The sequence below is a fragment of the Microtus pennsylvanicus genome, chromosome 3 (assembly GCF_037038515.1).
Source record: "Microtus pennsylvanicus isolate mMicPen1 chromosome 3, mMicPen1.hap1, whole genome shotgun sequence".
Lineage (NCBI taxonomy): Eukaryota > Metazoa > Chordata > Mammalia > Rodentia > Cricetidae > Microtus > Microtus pennsylvanicus.
Genome location: NC_134581.1, coordinates 88,107,618 through 88,125,387, shown reverse-complemented (window position 1 = coordinate 88,125,387; position 17,770 = coordinate 88,107,618). Strand labels below are relative to the sequence as shown.

Genomic DNA, 17,770 nt, shown 5'->3' with positions numbered 1-17,770 from the left:
TTTTAACAACTTGTTAAAACCTTGTTTTTAACACTGCTCCATTGTGTAATGTACCACATTTTCTTTACCCTTTCCTCAGTTGAGGAACTTCGAGGTTGTTTCCAAGTTCTGACTATTAAAAATAAAACTACTTTGAATATAGTTGAGCAAATGTCCTGTGGTATGGTTGACCACCCTTTGGGTATCTGCCTGAGAGTGGTATCGCTGGGTTTTATGGTAGATTGATTCCTACTTTTCGGAGAAGCCACCACACTGATTTCCAAAGTGGCCGTATCTCTCACCCTGTGTAAAACTCAAGTCCAAGTGGATCAAAGACCTCAACATAAATCCAGTTACACTGGACCTGATAGAAGAGAAAGTGGAAAATTATCTTGAATTCCTTGGAACGGGAGAAAACTTCATGAAAAGAAAACCAGTAGCACAGGCACCAAAAATTGAAAATAAATGAAACCTCATGAAATTGAAAAGTTTCTGTAAGACTGAGGACACCGTCAAGGACAAAACAGCAGCCTACAGAATTGGGAAAATGCTTCACCAACTGACAGAGGACTAATTTCCAAAATATATAAAGAATTCAAGAAAATAGATATCAACAAACCAAATAATCCAATTTGAAAAATGAGGTACAGATCTAAACAGAATTCTCAACAGAAGAATCTCAAATGGCCATCAGGGAAATGCAAATCAAAAAGATCTCGAGATTCCATCTTACACCTGTCAGAGTGGCTAAGATCAAAAACACAAGTGACTGTTAATGCTACAGAGAATTCAGAGCAAGGGAAACTCTCCTCCATTGCTGGTGGGAGTGCAAACTTGTCCAGACACTTTGGAAGTTAGTGTGATGGTTTCTCAGTTTCCGTTTAAAGTTACAAATTTAAACATATTTATTCTAACGTGTCAGCTGAAAATTCCTTTTTGACTTCTTTCAAAATATAGTTTTCTTGGTAGAAGAGTATTATTATTTAATAAGTACTATTTTATCCTATTGTTTTAGAGTAGATGATACTAACAACTCTTTTCTAATTTTTTTTAATGTGTATGTGTGTGTGCCGACATGATTTATGTGTAAACATGCACACACATTCACACAAAGGTCAGAGTATATGGTATCTCCTGAAACCTGAGTTACAGGCAGTTCACAACTGTGATGTAGATGATGGGAACCAAATCCCAGTCATGTGGAGGAACAGTAAGCACTCTAACTGCTGAGCCATCTCTCCAGCCCCAAAGACAACAATACTTATTAAAAGATCCTAACTGTTCTTTCACTATAACTACAATTCATCTAGATTCATTAGTTTATCTTTTCAGAAGATAAAATAGAAACATTGCAATAATCTCAGGATTCCTTTTTGTCATGGTAGTGGAGCAGACAGCTGGTTTCAAGGGAAGGCTTCCTGTCTCAAAAATATCTCCTGCACTCTGGTGTTCCCATGCTTGACATTCCACGGCAGAAAAGCGTTCCTTGTATTACCTATCTCCTCTCATTAGCAAACGCTGTTACTACCACAGTGGATAGACTATTAACATTTGGAGAACATCTGTGTGTGAGCAAAGCTGTAGGCAGTTTAAACTTTGTGCAGTTATGGAAGATGGCGATGTTCTTACCCACTTCACAGAGGAGTAAACTGTTGCTCACAGGTACTGAGCAGTTGTGTCACATTCTGTATTGAGCATCGTCCAGCCTAAGATTTGGGTTGTGTTTCTTTCTTTTTTTTTTTTTTTACTGAACTTTATAATATAAATTATAAAGCAACTGTCATTTTTCAGATTAACTTTTCTCAAACAAAATAATTACAAAAACATGGGCAATGATTGTTTTCAGGAAGGATAGCAAATACTTCCTTTTTTTCCAGACTTGCTAGACTTACTAATTTTTGATATTATTGAATGATAATAATTATGTGTTAGTGATAATTAAAATAAAAATTGGTAGAAAATTAAAATTATAAGTACAATGAAGGATTTTGCATTGTTCCTTTATAACATTTTTAAAATAAAGTATTCTAGCTATCATTTTATTTATACTTCTCAGAATGTTTTATTTATACTTCTCAGATTAAGAATATTGAAAAACAAAGTCTTAGTTTGACTTTCTTGTTTCATGACTGCTCATCACATAGCTCCTTTAGTTGAAAAATTTTGTCCAGTAAATTTGAACACATTAGGAGATTTTCATATTGCTCTGATTTCATAAATGAAACTGTGCAGGAGAGCCATCTTTTGTTTACACAGGAAATTTTTAAGAGACAGTCAAACATATGTCCACAGTCGTGCACTTAAGAGCTGATGAATCTATAGAGAGTTATCATTGTCACTTGAAGCCCACAGTCTACACTGGCCCATACTCTTTGGGCCCAACATAGCATGGACTTGGCTGAAAATTTAATGACATCCATCATTCTAGTATTGTAAAAAAAAAATACTAATACCATCCCAAAATCATATGTAATTACCTTCCTTCCACAAACCCTTCACAAACATTACTTTTGCATTGTTTCCATAGTTTACCATCCCTGGAATGAGAATGTCAGAATTGGTTCTTTTTTACATGTTTTCACTTGCTAATAAGCCTTTAAAATTTTTCCATGTTAAAGGAGATATGTGTCTTTATATTTGACACATTAACAATTTGCATTTATTCTCAAAAATGCAAATGTAAGTATTTTGGTAACTAAAAACTGGTGTATATCTTATGGAAATATTTTTTCACACAGTATATGGCTTAGTGTTTAAAATTATGTTATGATTTGGGCCTGGAGAGGGTTAACAGCATGGGTTGCCTTTCAGAGCACCCGGGTTGAGTTTCCAGTACTCACTACCTACTGACTCATCTGTAACTTCAATTACAGATGAATTTGATGCTCCCTTCTGTTTCCATAGTACCTACCAGACACTCAGGTGGTGCACTTGACATTTATGCAGGCAAAATACCCATACACAAAAACAATTTTTTTAATGTAAAGAAGTTATGATTCATTGAATCCCATAAAGATAATTGGAAGGAATTTGCATATATTGATTAAATATTGTCATTTCATGTGTGTCTGGGGAGCTTCCTCTATATCTTTTGTGGCTGAGTGTTCATTTCTGCTTAGCTCTAAATACTGTTCCTTCAGGTGCCTGCACCACTTTTTGTGCGTTCACAGCTGAAGGCCCTTTTGGATGCTTGCAGGTTTGGATATCTATAAGTAAAGTTACTGTGAACATCCCCTTGATGGAATTTATATGACACTAATTTTCAGTTTATATGTGTGTGAACTCAAGGTCTGAAGCTGGGTTGCATGGTAAGAGTATATGTAGTTTTTTGTGAAAATGCCGAATTTCTTCCAAATTGACTGATCCATTTTGTATTCTTCACAGTGGTGAATGAGCATCCCTGCTGCTCTGTGCTTTGCCTGTGTTCAGTATTGCTAGAACTTTGGATTGGGACCATCCCTATAAAGGCCTTTTTTGAATTTTCAGTCCTATAATAATATAGGATATTAGGCAATTTCTCACATGCTTATTTATTATTTCTTATATTAATCTTTTTGGTGAGGTATTTGTTAATTCCTTTTAAAATTAGTCTATTCCTTTTCTGTTTTTAGGAATTCTGTGTGTTTTTCGGGTAACAAGCTTTTGTGTAGTTTTGCAAGTAAGCTAATGTTTGTCTCACAGGCTGGTTTAAGAAGTGTCCTCTCTTTTGTTTTCTGAAATAGACTCTAGAAATGTGGTATAATTTCTGCCTTAGGCATTTGGTAAAATTTATCGGTGAACTCATTAGTGTTAGTTGCTGTTTTTGAAATATATTAAAATAGCTTAAATATATTCACTTAACTCAAATTGTGTATTTCTTGGTGTGTGGGTTTGACCAGCTCCTTTTGTTGTCTGTCTAACCCGAGTCGACCAATGCCTCTTTGTAGATTTAAATTTCATTTCACTCACAATTAATGATACTGACATTTTTTTTCATGTATCCATAAAACTTGTTTTGAGAATTTTTTATTTAAGTCTACTGCCCATTTGAAATCTTATTATTATTATCCTGAAATTAAGTTGAATTCTTTGTATCTTCTGTATTTAATGCCTCGTCAGAAGTGTTTAGTAGTTTTGATTTTAGGTTTTTTTTCTAGGCTAGTGTTGATGATAACATAGCAGGATTTCTAGTTTTCTAGTCTTTTTTCTTTAATATCCAACATAATGGTGACATACTTTCTGATTGGATGCTTCGAATTACTAGTCATTAATGAGAACCACTATGCTAGTGAGAAATATGAGAAAGGAGAGGGAAGAAGGTACTGCAGGGAAGATGTGGTCAGTTTACCCTTCCACATGGGGATGGGCACTAACCAGCCCACATATACACATGGACACTGACCCTCCCAAATGCTGCATTCTGTTTTTCTTTCTCTTATTCTTCAAGGAGCTCCTGCTTCCTTTACCATACTAACTAAACAATAAATTAATTTTTTATTTTTCTTTGATTTTAGGAAATAACTTATTGCTTAGTTAAACAGTTGTTTTTTCTGTAGATGGAGTCACATGCTGTCTTACCCCAGCAGTTATTTTCAGTGAGTGGAAGTAGACTTTGGAGAGTGGAGGGAGAGGACAATGGAGGGTTCATCTTACTTGAATAAGTATTGACCTTTCCATAATATGATTCACTGGAGTGTTTGAAGCAAAACTTCTGTCATCATTAAGTTAATAGAAGCTTCTTATTTGGAAACACAAAATTTCATGGATAAGATACCATTAGAGAATAAAGGCCTGATCTGAAGCATTTTGAAGAAAAAATGAACTTATTGGAATTTTGTTCTTTACTCATAGGGCAAAAGTTGGATTGTTAAAAGAAGTTATGAAGATTTCCGGGTACTTGATAAACATCTTCATCTCTGCATTTATGACCGCCGATTCTCCCAACTCTCAGAGCTTCCCCGGTCTGACATCCTGAAGGACAGTCCTGAGGTAATCATTTAGAAACCCACAGAAATAATAACACATAGGAGTCACTGTGGAATACAAAAGTGCCTAGGATTCCTAGGATTGCTTTTTTCAGAAGAGCGACTTACTAGGATATTCAGAAATAAGCAAGCATCAGTGGATATTTTATGAGGGTGGGAAAACCTTGTAATGATGGTAATGTTAATAGTAGTCAATATGTTTAGCAGATCATTCTTCTAAGGAACATGAAAATATGAAAGCCAAAGATATGAAAAGAGTTAAATTGCTAATGAAATCCATAATGAAGCAATGCTTTTGGGTCTGTTTTGATGGCAGGCTGTGTCTATACATTCATTTTCACTTTTGCAAAATTCCTAAAAACGTAAAAATTTAACCGTATGTATAAAGAAGAAATTCTTTACATGCCAATAATAAAAAAGTATAATTGGAATAAAAATTGTGAGTAATATTTGAAAATAAATGATATACATTTTGTGGGAAAACAAAATACAGCCCCAGCCCTTGTATAGAATGATTGTAGAACAGGATGAGTAGGAGTCTTACAAACACCGAGTAAATAGTAGCTGAGGACATTGCAGAAGGCATTTGGAAGTAAGATTATCACTTCTGGGGGAGAATATGTCCATGAAATGAGAGCATATTTTTGTAAAGTAGAAGAATCAAGTCTTGAAAATGAAATATCATGTACATCAATAATAGCATATCTAGATAACTGGACAACATACATAAAGAGACAGCTACAGAGAATTAGTGAGCTGTATACCACATTATAAGCATATAGCTACTGAAAAGGCCAGGGTTTAAAACATTGTGCGAATACATTTGGACTTGTGGAGAATAGGTACAGAGTAGTGCTTACTCCTTAGAGTTATAGAGGAGAGCAGATGTAAGGGAATAAATAAATATTAATCTGGAAAACTTTGTAGAGCTAAAGAAAACAATGTTTTCAGTTTCAGGGAGGCTCCTTAAAATTCTCCAGATAACTGTCTTAGTTACTGTTAGGTTGCTGTCACAGAACACTCTAGCAGAAGTAACTTAAGGGAGAAGGGATTTACTTTGGCTTCCCCTTTCAAAGAGATAGCTTGTCATGTCGCAGAAGCCATGGCAGCTGGCAGGGACATCATGGTGGCAGGAGTATGAGGCTGACTGGTCACATTCCATGCAGAGGGAGACAGGAAGTAGATATGGGTTATAACTCTTTAAGGCTTTATAGACAGAGGTTGCTTGTTTGTTTCCTGGCTACCCAGACCCGAAATAATCACACAAAACTGTATTATTACAGCACTGCTTGACCTGTTAGCTCACGCTTTTTGTTGGCTAGTTTTTATATCTTTTTTTTGTTGTTGTTGTTGTTTGTTTTGTTTTTCGAGACAGGGTTTCTCTGTAGCTTTTGGTTCCTGTCCTGGAACTAGCTCTTATAGTTCCAGGACAGAGATCCACCTGCCTCTGCCTCCCGAGTGCTGAGATTAAAGGCATGCGCCACCACCGCCCAGCCTAGTTTTTATATCTTAATTTAACCCATTTCTATTCATCTTTGTATTGCCATGTCCGGCATCCAGCACAGTTTCCTGTGGTGGCTACATGGCTTCTCCCTGACTTTGCCTACTCTCTCACTATATCTCTCCCAGACTGACTATAGGCCGAAGAAGATCCTTTTATTAATCAATGATTGTAAAATATATCCGTAGTATACAGAGGGAAATCCCACATCAAGGCTGTTCCAGTGACCTGTTTCATCCAACGACTTTACCTACTGAAGGTTCTACTACCTTCTAGACAGCACCACCATCTGGGAAGGCAGTTCTGAAACACATTAGAATATGGGAGACAATTTACATTCAAGCAGCAACATTCTGCCCTTTGCCCGTTTCATGGCCATCTCTCAGTGTAGGATGCATTTGGTCCAACTTCAGAAGTCCACATGGTCTTTGACAATACCAACACTTCTAACACCCAGTTTTATTTTTTTCTGAGACTCAAGGCATTCTCTTAAGTGTGACACCCTGCAAAATCAAAAATCAAATTGATATAATTCTAACATATAATGTCATTGAGTAAACATATCCATTCCAATGGGGACGAACAAGGCAGAGCAAAGAAAGATTTGACCAAAGTGAGACTAAAATCCATCAGGGAAAATACCAAATAGCTCAATATCTAACATTTGGTACTGATAATGGGGTCACCTTAGTTACAAAGGAATTTGGCAGCCACACCTGTTTAGCTGTGCTGCCTACAGCAGGCATATCCTTTCTCTAGGACTGACACTTCTTCATGTGTGCAGCTTTCTTCAGTGGGCATCCCGTGGTCCTGGCCTCTCAGCAGGTTTCACTTTCATAGCTTCACACAGTAGCCCTCTTCTTCCTTGCAGGGAATCTGACCCTGCCACTTGTTTAGCTTCATGGCTCTCAGGAGCTGTGGCCAGACTGTGAATCCTCAGTCTTGCATCTTCCATGCTTGCAAAACTAGCACCACATAGACGACCCTTGACAAGTTCTGCTGCCTCCTAAGGTGGAATTTGGCCCTCCTGGTTGTAGTTTTGTTTTTGACAGCGTTATCTAAATTTTTAAAATTTGAGAATTTCATGCATGGATACAGTGGAATAAATACATCCCTTTATTTCCCCATCTACCTTCCCTGTACCCTCTAAAACATGCCCCTCCATGCCTTCTTTTGATAACCTACTAAGTCTAGTTAGTGGTGTACATGGGGTGTGGCCATCCATTGAAGCTTTGGAAACTTACCAGTGACCATACTCTCCAAGCAGAATAATTCCCTCCCCTTCCCCTCAATTTGTCAACTGCCAGTAGCTCCTCAGTAAGAGTGGGACCTGAACATTGTCGTCCCCATCTTTGCTGGGATTTTAGATAGTTTGATCTTGCATAGGTCTGTGTAAGTAAGCACAGTGCAATAGCCATTTCGTATCTGGAAGATAATGTTTCCATAGCACTACTCCAATCCTGTAGTACTTAAACTCTGTTTCCTCTTCCAAGCTGTTCTGTGAGACTTCAAGGCGTCCTAGGGTAGGGCTACTAGATAAAGATGTTTCCCTTAGTGGTGAGCAATCTATTCTTTCTTCTTATCACTTTGACCTTTGACCACTGTCTACTTTGACTGCTGCCCATGGCAGGGGGTTGGGTGCGGATTCTCTAGCCCGTGTTAAGAGCACTGCCCCCATCTATAGGTATTCCTACAAATATTTAGAAGGCAGTTTGACAGACATCACAACTATTTGGCAAAATAACAGTAACATGCAGTATCTTAGGGTCTGTGATTTTCTAGACCTTGTGTAGGCTTTTGACACAGGATTATTTTTTTTTTGATTCTTTTTTCTTTTTTTTTTCTTCTTTTTCGAGACAGGGTTTCTCTGTGGCTTTGGAGCCTGTCCTGGAACTAGCTCTGTAGACCAGGCTAGTCTCGAACTCACAGAGATCCACCTGCCTCTGCCTCCCGAGTGCTGGGATTAAAGGCGTGCGCCACCACCACCCAGCCCTTGACACAGGATTATTGTACCATACATGAAATTCCCTTCTGTAGAGAAGACAGATCCAATCAGAAAGTGTTTAGCTATCCTGTAATGGATAGATGTACAGATGTAGGTTCTGTGTCATCCTTCTGCCTCAGATTATCATGTTCCAGAGCACTGAGCTGTACCATGGTGTAGGATCACATGATATGGCTGCCTGTATACAGCTATATGCATGGGAGATTACAGCCATGGAAAGCATAGAGGAATATAGGGAAAGATAGGCAGAAAAGCCACAGACGTGTACCTTCTAATAAATACCCTGTGTATTTTCAATACAAAAATAGAAAAAAAAAAGGTCATAAAATCAGAACCTCTACAGCATGGCCCTTGATGATAAGGTATTAAAAACTAAATACCCCACAATAGAAAGTGGCTGAATTATTCTTTAAAAAATACCATTGTTTCAGTGATAGTCTTCTGTAACTTCAGTGAAGAATTCTCTATAGCTATTATTTTTTTTCAGGTGTTTGAGATAGGGGGTCTCTCTGCAGCCCCAGCTGGCCTCACAGAGATCACCTGCCCCAGGTTCCTGGGTGCTGGGATTAAAGGTGTGTGCCACCATGCCCACCCAATGTTATTATTAAATGCCCAAAGATATGTAGGGTTTTTTTTTCCTCCTGAAAATAACCTTTTTATAAAAAGTAGAGAGTTGCTCTTTCCTATGAGTTACAGTGACTCTTTCTTTTCAGTCAGTTACTCAGATGCTTATGGCTTACCTGTCACGCCTCTCAACTATTGCTGGCAACAAGATCAACTGTGGGCCTGCCCTTACCTGGATGGAGGTATCTGTCTAATCATCTTGGTGAAAGCTTATTCTAAAATGATTTACTTAAGGACATAATTGAAATCTAATAGTTGATGAGTTTCACAAATAAAGAAATAAAGTATGTTCTTATCTTCTAGGAGAATTGATACCTGATATTTTTTATTTTAATTTTAATGTATCTGCATGTCTGCATGTGTGCTATGTGTGCCTGCTACCCCAAATAGCCAGATGGGGGCTTCAGATGCCTGCAAACTGAAGTTTCAAATGATATGAACCATCATATGTGTGCTGGGAGATAATTTAAGAGCAGTCAGTGCTCTTAAATGCTGAGCCATCTCCCCAATATAGTAGCTGATATTCTGATATTAAATCTTTCTCTTTAATTAGAAAATCATTTTAATATATTTTATAAACCTATTTATAAAATATTTAATACAGATTTTAGATAAAATTAATAACTTATAAATTTGTTTGTAAAAGAACTATCTTGTTATACAGTATTACGTTAATGGATGTTTTGTAAGCTATTTGTTTTTCATTTCTTTAAGAATTGAAAATATTTTAGTTATTTATGGACAATTAATCTTTTAGAGGTCCCAACTTAAGAGTGTCTTAAGATATTAACTGTTAATTTGTACATGTAGAATTATATATTCTTTCCTCCCAGTAAAAATTGAGCTACTATAAGAAAAGAGGGATATGGAACCCTAAGCCAAGCCTGCTTGCACTAAAACTATGACTTTACCTTTGTTGGTTGAATGATGTTAGAAAAATAATTTAATTTTTCTTAAATTAAATGGCTTTCTCCAGTTTTTCATCTTCCCCTTTAAGTTAAGGTAATGACAGTATATTTTGAGAATTAAATAAAATTCCATACATTATATGCACAGCACACTTACTGCTATTTGTATATTAGCTACCTAGTAAGTGATAGGATTTTAAAGATTTTTTTTTGTTTTATTTGTGGGGTGGAGCATACATGTGGCACAGAACATGTGTGGAAATCAGAAGCCAACTTGGAGAAGTTGATTCTCCCTTCCCAACATGTGGGTTCAAAGGGCTCAAACCTAACCTGCTCAGACTTGTTGGCACGTGTGTTGACCTGCTGAGCTGTCTTGCTGGCCCTCATAAATGAGAGATTGAAAAAGAAGAAAAAATTACTTTTGGGGCTTATTGTCTCTCTAAATTGAATCTCTGTTTATGGGTGGACAAGTCCCATGACTTTAGACATTTCATGGTACTTGATTTTCCTTGTAGATTGACAATAAGGGGAACCATCTCCTAGTTCACGAGGAGTCGTCCATCAACACTCCTGCTGTCGGTGCTGCCCATGTCATCAAGCGATATACTGCTCGGGCCCCTGATGAACTGACCTTAGAGGTAAATGATTAGAAAGTGTTAATTGTCCTCTGGTGCTTGCTACCTTTATTGCCTGTCTCTAGCTGTTTTAAGAATTCACTTAATTAAAAAAAAATGAAAACATGAGATTTTTCTATAGTCCTTTGTCTTTTGGCCTGGAAAGCTTTCTAATTTTATTTAAATGACTATTTTCATCCTTCAGCTTTTACTGTCAGTGTCTCCCATATCTACCAGGAAGTTATCCTTGGTCTTACTCCATGGGGGCTGCATACTCCAAAGCAGAGTTGGATGCCGTTCAGAATGACTCTTATCACTCTGACATGTAGTCGTGGTTGCCTTGTTCATCTCAGCAAACATAATTATCTAGTACTTATTGGGGTGCTGAGTTATCAAAGGAGAGGCTAAGAGTAAAATGAGTATTTCTTGCTGTCATGTGCAAAAGGAAGGGGTTTAAGTTTTTGTCTGCAAAATATGTGTTGGCTGATAAGAGGCAAAATAAATGCTGTTTTTCATTTATCAGTGAGCCATATAACATCCTTTTATTGCTGCTCCATTCACAGTAACAAGGTTATGTCGTCAGCCTAGTTGTTCATCAGCAGATGAATGGAGAAAGAAAATGTATATGTGCACAATTAAGTTTTACTCAGCTATGAAAGGAGAACAATATTATGTCATTTTCAGGTTAACCAAGGGAACTGGAAACCATAATTTTAAATAAAATAAGCCAGACTTAGAATGACAAATATCACGTTGTCTTTCATATGTGGAATCCAGAATTAAATATGTCTGCCTGTTATCTATCAAACATGAAAGTGTAGGGGGTTTATTTGTGAGAAGGAAACCAGGGAGGATATTGTGAGAGAGGACAATTGAGAATGATGGGACCAGAGGGCATGGTGGGAATGGGTGAGAAAGGGCAATAGAAGATGATGGGACCAGAGGGCATGGTGGGAATAGGTGAGAAAGGGCAATAGAAGATGATGGGACCAGAGGGCATGGTGGGAATAGGTGAGAAAGGGCAGTAGAGGATGATGGGACCAGAGGGCATGGTGGGAATAGGTGAGAAAGGGCAATAGAAGATGATGGGACCAGAGGGCATGGTGGGAATAGGTGAGAAAGGGCAATAGAAGATGATGGGACCAGAGGGCATGGTGGGAATGGGTGAGAAAGGGCAATAGAAGATGATGGGACCAGAGGGCATGGTGGGAATGGGTGAGAAAGGGCAATAGAAGATGATGGGACCAGAGGGCATGGTGGGATTGAGTGAGAAAGGGCAATAGAAGATGATGGTACCAGAGGGCATGGTGGGAATGGGTGAGAAAGGGCAGTAGAGGATGATGGGACCAGAGGGCATGGTGGGATTGAGTGAGAAAGAGCAGTAGAGGATGGTGGGACAAGAGGGCATGGTGGGAATAGGTGAGAAAGGGCAATAGAAGATGATGGGACCAGAGGGCATGGTGGGAATAGGTGAGAAAGGGCAATAGAAGATGATGGGACCAGAGGGCATGGTGGGAATAGGTGAGAAAGGGCAATAGAAGATGATGGGACCAGAGGGCATGGTGGGAATAGGTGAGAAAGGGCAGTAGAGGATGATGGGACCAGAGGGCATGGTGGGATTGGGCGAGAAAGAGCAGTAGAGGATGATGGGACCAGAGGGCATGGTGGGATTGGGCGAGAAAGAGCAGTAGAGGATGATGGGACCAGAGGGCATGGTGTACTTGTATAAAAAAAAATTAAGCCCATTATTTGCACATTAGACATGTGCTAATAAAAACTGAAAAAGGAAGTAGAATATCTAAATCCAGTTGTCTATCATAAGAATGAAATGTTTGATCATGCTGAGGTCTGAAACATGATGATTGATTATTTGTGACCCAGGAAATCAGAGTAAACATAAAAGGCAGATTCCTTAGCACAAACTGTAGTAGTAACTAACAGTCTTGCAGATGTAGCCCTGTCATCGTAGCTATTAGCATTTTTCTTTTTAAATTTTTATTCTTACTTTGGAATTAATCTATACTGAAAAATTATATTTTGTCATAAAATAATTCTCTGTTAATAAATTTTAATGCTGAGAATTGTGGCACATGCCTTTGGTCCTGGCACTCATGAGGCAGACAGGCAGGTCTCTGAGTTTGAGGCCAGCTTGTCTATATAATGAATTCTAGGACACCCAGGGCTATTTGTGAGACTGTCTTTTGATAAATAAATAAATAGAAATTAATTTGAATGTTTAATTATAAAATATATATCATACAAATTAATTTCTAAACTTTAAAAACATAGGGAAGTTAACAAGTTTCACCATTTCAATACTTAATATATATTTTCATTTAAAGTTTAATATTTTTTAAAGATTTTAATTTATTTTAAAGATTCTCTGAGAATTTCACATATGTATGTAGAGAATTATGATCATATGCATCCTGATTTCTTCCCTTCACCTCCTCAGTTCTAACACTTTGCCCCTTCTAGTCTCACATTATCTTCTTTCTCAGTAACGTATTAACTCCAATTAGTGCTGCCCATATGTGCGTTTTTTTAAATTCATATTTTTATTAAAAATTTCTGCCTCCTCCCCACCTCCCTTTTCTTTCCCCCTCCCCCCACTCCCCATCCTTCCTCCTCTCCCCCTCCTCTCCAGTCCAAAGAGCAGTCAGGGTTCCCTGCCCTGTGGGAAGTCCAAGGTCCTCCCCCCTCCATCCAGGTCTAGGAAGGTGAGCATCCAAACAGACTAGGCTCCCACAAAGCCAGTACATGCAGTAGGATCAAAACCCAGTGCCATTGTCCTTGGCTTCTCATCAGCCCTCATTGTCCGCCATGTTCAGGGAGTCTGGTTTTATCCCATGCTTTTTCAGTCCCAGTCCAGCTGGCCTTGGTGAGCTCCCATTAGATTAGCCCCACCATCTCAGAGGGTGGGTGCATATGTGCATTTTTGATGAAAGAATATAACTTCTACTAAATATATGTTTGAAAAGTTTTGTGTTTATGATTTGTTCATTGGTATAAGCTTATACATTGCCATTTACAATGAAGAAATTTGATTCTTTAGTGGAGTATTAGTACCTTCTACTAATAGTGGAGTTAGCAGGCTTTACAGTTACTAAGAACTCATCTCAAGCTTCTTCTGTGTGATTAAATAAGATATGTCAGGTACTCAGGGTTGTGTTAGTATGAACATGGTAATCAGTATTAATAGATACTATTACTCAAAATACGTGTATCTAGTGCTGTCCTTTAGATATAATTTTGATCACTGATAATAACAGCAGGAACAAATTTCTAAAGCTCCTTATGTCTCAAAAAAACTGAAAGCCAATTGAATCAGAAATTAATTGATATACTTAACCCTGGCCTTGCTGCGTAGGACTAGAGTATTTGTGGTTTTCCTCCATGGTCATCTGGCTGGCTGTTTTCACCAGCATACAAAAGACATCAGACAAAGTTTATATTGAATGTTTGTTGTTTGCACCATAGTATAACAAAACCATCATAAGTTGACAACTCTTTTCTAACAGAAGTGATAGTGATAGTGATGAAGTAATGCCTCACTTTAAAAATGTATTATACTTACTGGGGCTGGAAAGGTGACATGCCAGGTAAAAACACTCATTACTATTGCAAGGACCCAGGTTTGGTTCATAGAACCCACATGATGATTCACAACCATCCATAATTCTAGTTCCGAAAGCTCTGATGCTTTCTTTTGATCTCTGCAGGTACCACACACACACAGGGTTTGCAAATACGCATACAAGCAAAACGCTATGCAGAAAATAAATAAATCTTTAAAAATGTATTATGCCGAAGTCTAGTTATTGAAAGCACTGCACTTCTGTTAGCTAAATCAGTTTTGTGCTATTTAACTTTCAGTAGAATACCCTTTAATAAAGGGTAAGACTGTTAAAATTAATTTTTAAAAGTCAGCATGTTTTCCCAGAATTTATTAAAGCATAAAATAGTACTTTGCTCTTTTATGTAATTCGTATGTTAATTAAAGATATGGCAATTGGTTTGAAATTTATCAAAAAATGTTTTACTTAAAATTTTGATTCCTGCAGGTGGGAGATATCGTTTCTGTTATTGACATGCCTCCCAAAGTATTAAGTACATGGTGGAGAGGCAAGCATGGATTTCAGGTAAGCAACACAAACACTAAATGTAGGGAAACTCAAAGAACATTTTCTGTGTGTTCCATTAGTGTAGCTGTTTACAAGATGTGCCAGGAGATGGCATTAGAAATGTTCAAAGATGTGTGTGATAATGGTGTTAGCCCTGATTCCTGAGTCTGGTTGTACTGTGCTGACTTTCTTCCCCTCCCCTCCTCTCCCCTCTTCTCCCCTGCCCTTCCATTCCATTCCTGAACTGGCTAGAGCCAGAGTGCAGGCAGTCTCAGGCTGAGGACCACTTTCCAGGTGATCAGAGCTATTAATATGCCTTGCTTCTAATTGGTTTCAAATAACAATTCGCATATGTTTTCTGTTAGAATTTTCTGAGTTTCATCAGGTTTTTCTTCCTATAAAAAGGAGTCAGTGTGTTGATGACAGAACAGTAGAACTGGAAGATTTACCTTTTCCACATACATTATAATTTGATATTTGACAGTGGCCATCTTTTAGCAGTCTATAACTTTAACCACTTGGCCACTTTATCACAATGGCATCTTTTAAATGACCTTGCACATATATATATATATATATATATATATATATATATATATATATATATATATATATATATATAATCTTATCTTTTAAAACTACACAGAGTACCCTCTGAAAATGTCTTAAAATTATATTCTTAATCAGTACCCAAGTTTTTGGAGGGAGGGATAAGATTCTTGCTGGTAGTTGTGGCTTCCCTATAAAATTGTTGCAAACACATAGAAATAATAATATAAAGTTAGATATTTAACTCTTATGTAGTTATTTTGATCTTTACCTATTTTAAGAATTCTGATTTTTAGCTTTTTATTAAATGTGCATATTTAGAAAATATTAATGTAGTTAAAACCGTGCAGTGTGGTAGTTAATTATAAGCTCTGGTGCCAGTCTGCTTGGCTTTGGTCCAGTGCTGTCCTGACCATATTTTTCTGATGCTGTGTCTTCTCAAATGGAGATCACAGGACTTTACTTGACCTCACAGTTTGTCCTAGATCAGTTGGGTGAAGACAGAAATGTTAAATGCTTGTATCTGGCCTAATGTATATACTATTTTGTTCAATAAATACTCATACTAATCTTAAAACTTAAATGTTTTTATTTGAAATTTTTAGTTTTATTTTATTTTTTTTGAATTTTCGAACCAGGGCTTCTCCGTAGCTTTTGGCTTCAAGAAAGCAACTACGTATAGATCACATTGGAATCTCCTCTAAGAACAGCAGTTGATGAGATACCTATATACCAAGAGCAGATCTTCAAATGTCACTGTCAAAAGTTTTTAAACATGAGCCCAGTATTTTTAGTACAGGGTCCACTCAGCTCACTATTCCTTGCACCTACACCAGTCATTTGAAAGAGTGCATATGGCCAATTGCATGGAGAAGTGTGAGTGGGAAAACGTGTTGGACATCTTTGGGGAAGGTGTTACATAACATTTCTAAGGCAGTGTTTTGCTTTGTTTTTTTAATTTAAAAAGACTTCCAGGTAATTACTTCTTCCCACTGTTAGAGAAGGTAGGGTTTTTTTTTTAATAGATATTTTTGAATTCTGAGTTGTGGGGACCTCAGCAGAGCTAGCAAATACTCCGAGTTACTAGTGGGCTTTATTTTGTATAGTTAAATGTATTATAGCAAAACCTGCCTGAATGTTGTAATCTTTAAAAAGCCTTTAACAGTTGAAGGGTATTATGGAATGATTCTTTATAAGAGAATCTTTATGTTATCCTTTTTAGAAAGACAATAATCAGAGTGCCAGTGTTAAAGTTTTAAATTTATCTAATGTAAATTATGTTGAAGGTCATTGTATTTCATACATTATGGTATAAATAGGTGATAAAATTTCAGGAATTGAACAGTGGGATGTGTTTATTTTCATAAGGTCTAGAAGTTAGAAGTCCATGAATAAAGAGTTGTCAGAGTTGGTTTCCTCTGAGGGTCCTTTGTATATCTCATATTCACATTTGCTAGAGAATAGGGTCTTCTCTAAGTTCCCAGGCCAAAGTTAGCAAGAGCTTGGAGTATTGGCCGTGCTTGATAAGAGATTGAGGTCCTTGTGAAGAATTCCCTGGAAAGACTGCTGGGTAGGAATCCTGCCTTACTCCTGAGGTCAGGCGTGTCTGAGAAGGTCCCATGTCAGGCTCACACGGTAGCATCAGGTCCTACTTGTTGTGTGAGAAGTCCTTGTGGCATTAGGCACTATGCTTCAAGGCACAGAGGGCAAACAGGCTTAGTCCCCTCTTCAGTGTTTCTCAGCTAGAGTCTCTGGAGGTCTTGTAGGGATCCCTGGAGCAGTGAAGTCTTCAGTTTATGTGGGATGTCCTTCTGTATATGTGTTGCTTTTATTGGTTAATGAATAAAGCTGTTTCGGCCAATGGCTTAGCAGAGTAAAGCCAGGCAGGAAATCTGAACAGAGATGTATAGAGATAGTAGGTGGAGTCAGAGAGATGCCGTGTAGTTGCTGAAGGAGAAGGAAACGCCGGAACCACATACATGAAAAGAAATGGGTTAATTAAAGATGTAAGAGCTAGCTAGGAATACACCTAATCTATTGGCCAAACAGTGTTGTAAATTAATACAGTTTCTATGTGATTATTCAGATCTAGGTGTCTGGGAAACAAAGTGCAGTCTCTGTCTACATTCAGTGGTGCTCAGGTGACTTGTAGAAGTCTTTGTCAGAGAGATTGGGCAGAATGGCCATACATGAACACTATATCACACACCATAGTGGAGGAGCCACATGCCATGACAGCCTGCTTGATCGAGCTGCACCGGAAGTGAAGGGCTTGACTTGACTTAGGGTGGCTGTGACTCAGGTCTTTATAAGAGTCTCGGTGACTTGGGAGAGGGGAAGAGAGGAATGAGGACATGGGCTGCTGCTTCCCATTCTGAAGAGTCTGCTGGGTTGCTATCCTGAGTACTGCTGTGGGCCTCCTTGAAACATCCACGCTTACAGCTCTACTTGGCTGATGAGCTTTCTGTTTTTGTTACAGGCCCACTTGTGACAGGACTGATC

The 17,770-nt window shown here is 37.9% G+C and overlaps 1 protein-coding gene across 3 annotated transcripts in view; it reads left to right on the top strand.

The window, feature by feature from the left end:
• Positions 1-17,770, top strand: part of Arhgap32 (Rho GTPase activating protein 32) — a 230,826-nt gene that overhangs the window by 141,608 nt on the left and 71,448 nt on the right. For all 3 annotated transcript variants that reach the window (XM_075966426.1, XM_075966423.1, XM_075966424.1), the window contains 4 exons: positions 4,810-4,947; positions 9,163-9,255; positions 10,497-10,619; positions 14,660-14,737. In XM_075966426.1, the coding sequence (XP_075822541.1) occupies positions 4,810-4,947; positions 9,163-9,255; positions 10,497-10,619; positions 14,660-14,737 (432 nt within the window). The remainder of the gene's footprint in view (positions 1-4,809; positions 4,948-9,162; positions 9,256-10,496; positions 10,620-14,659; positions 14,738-17,770) is intronic.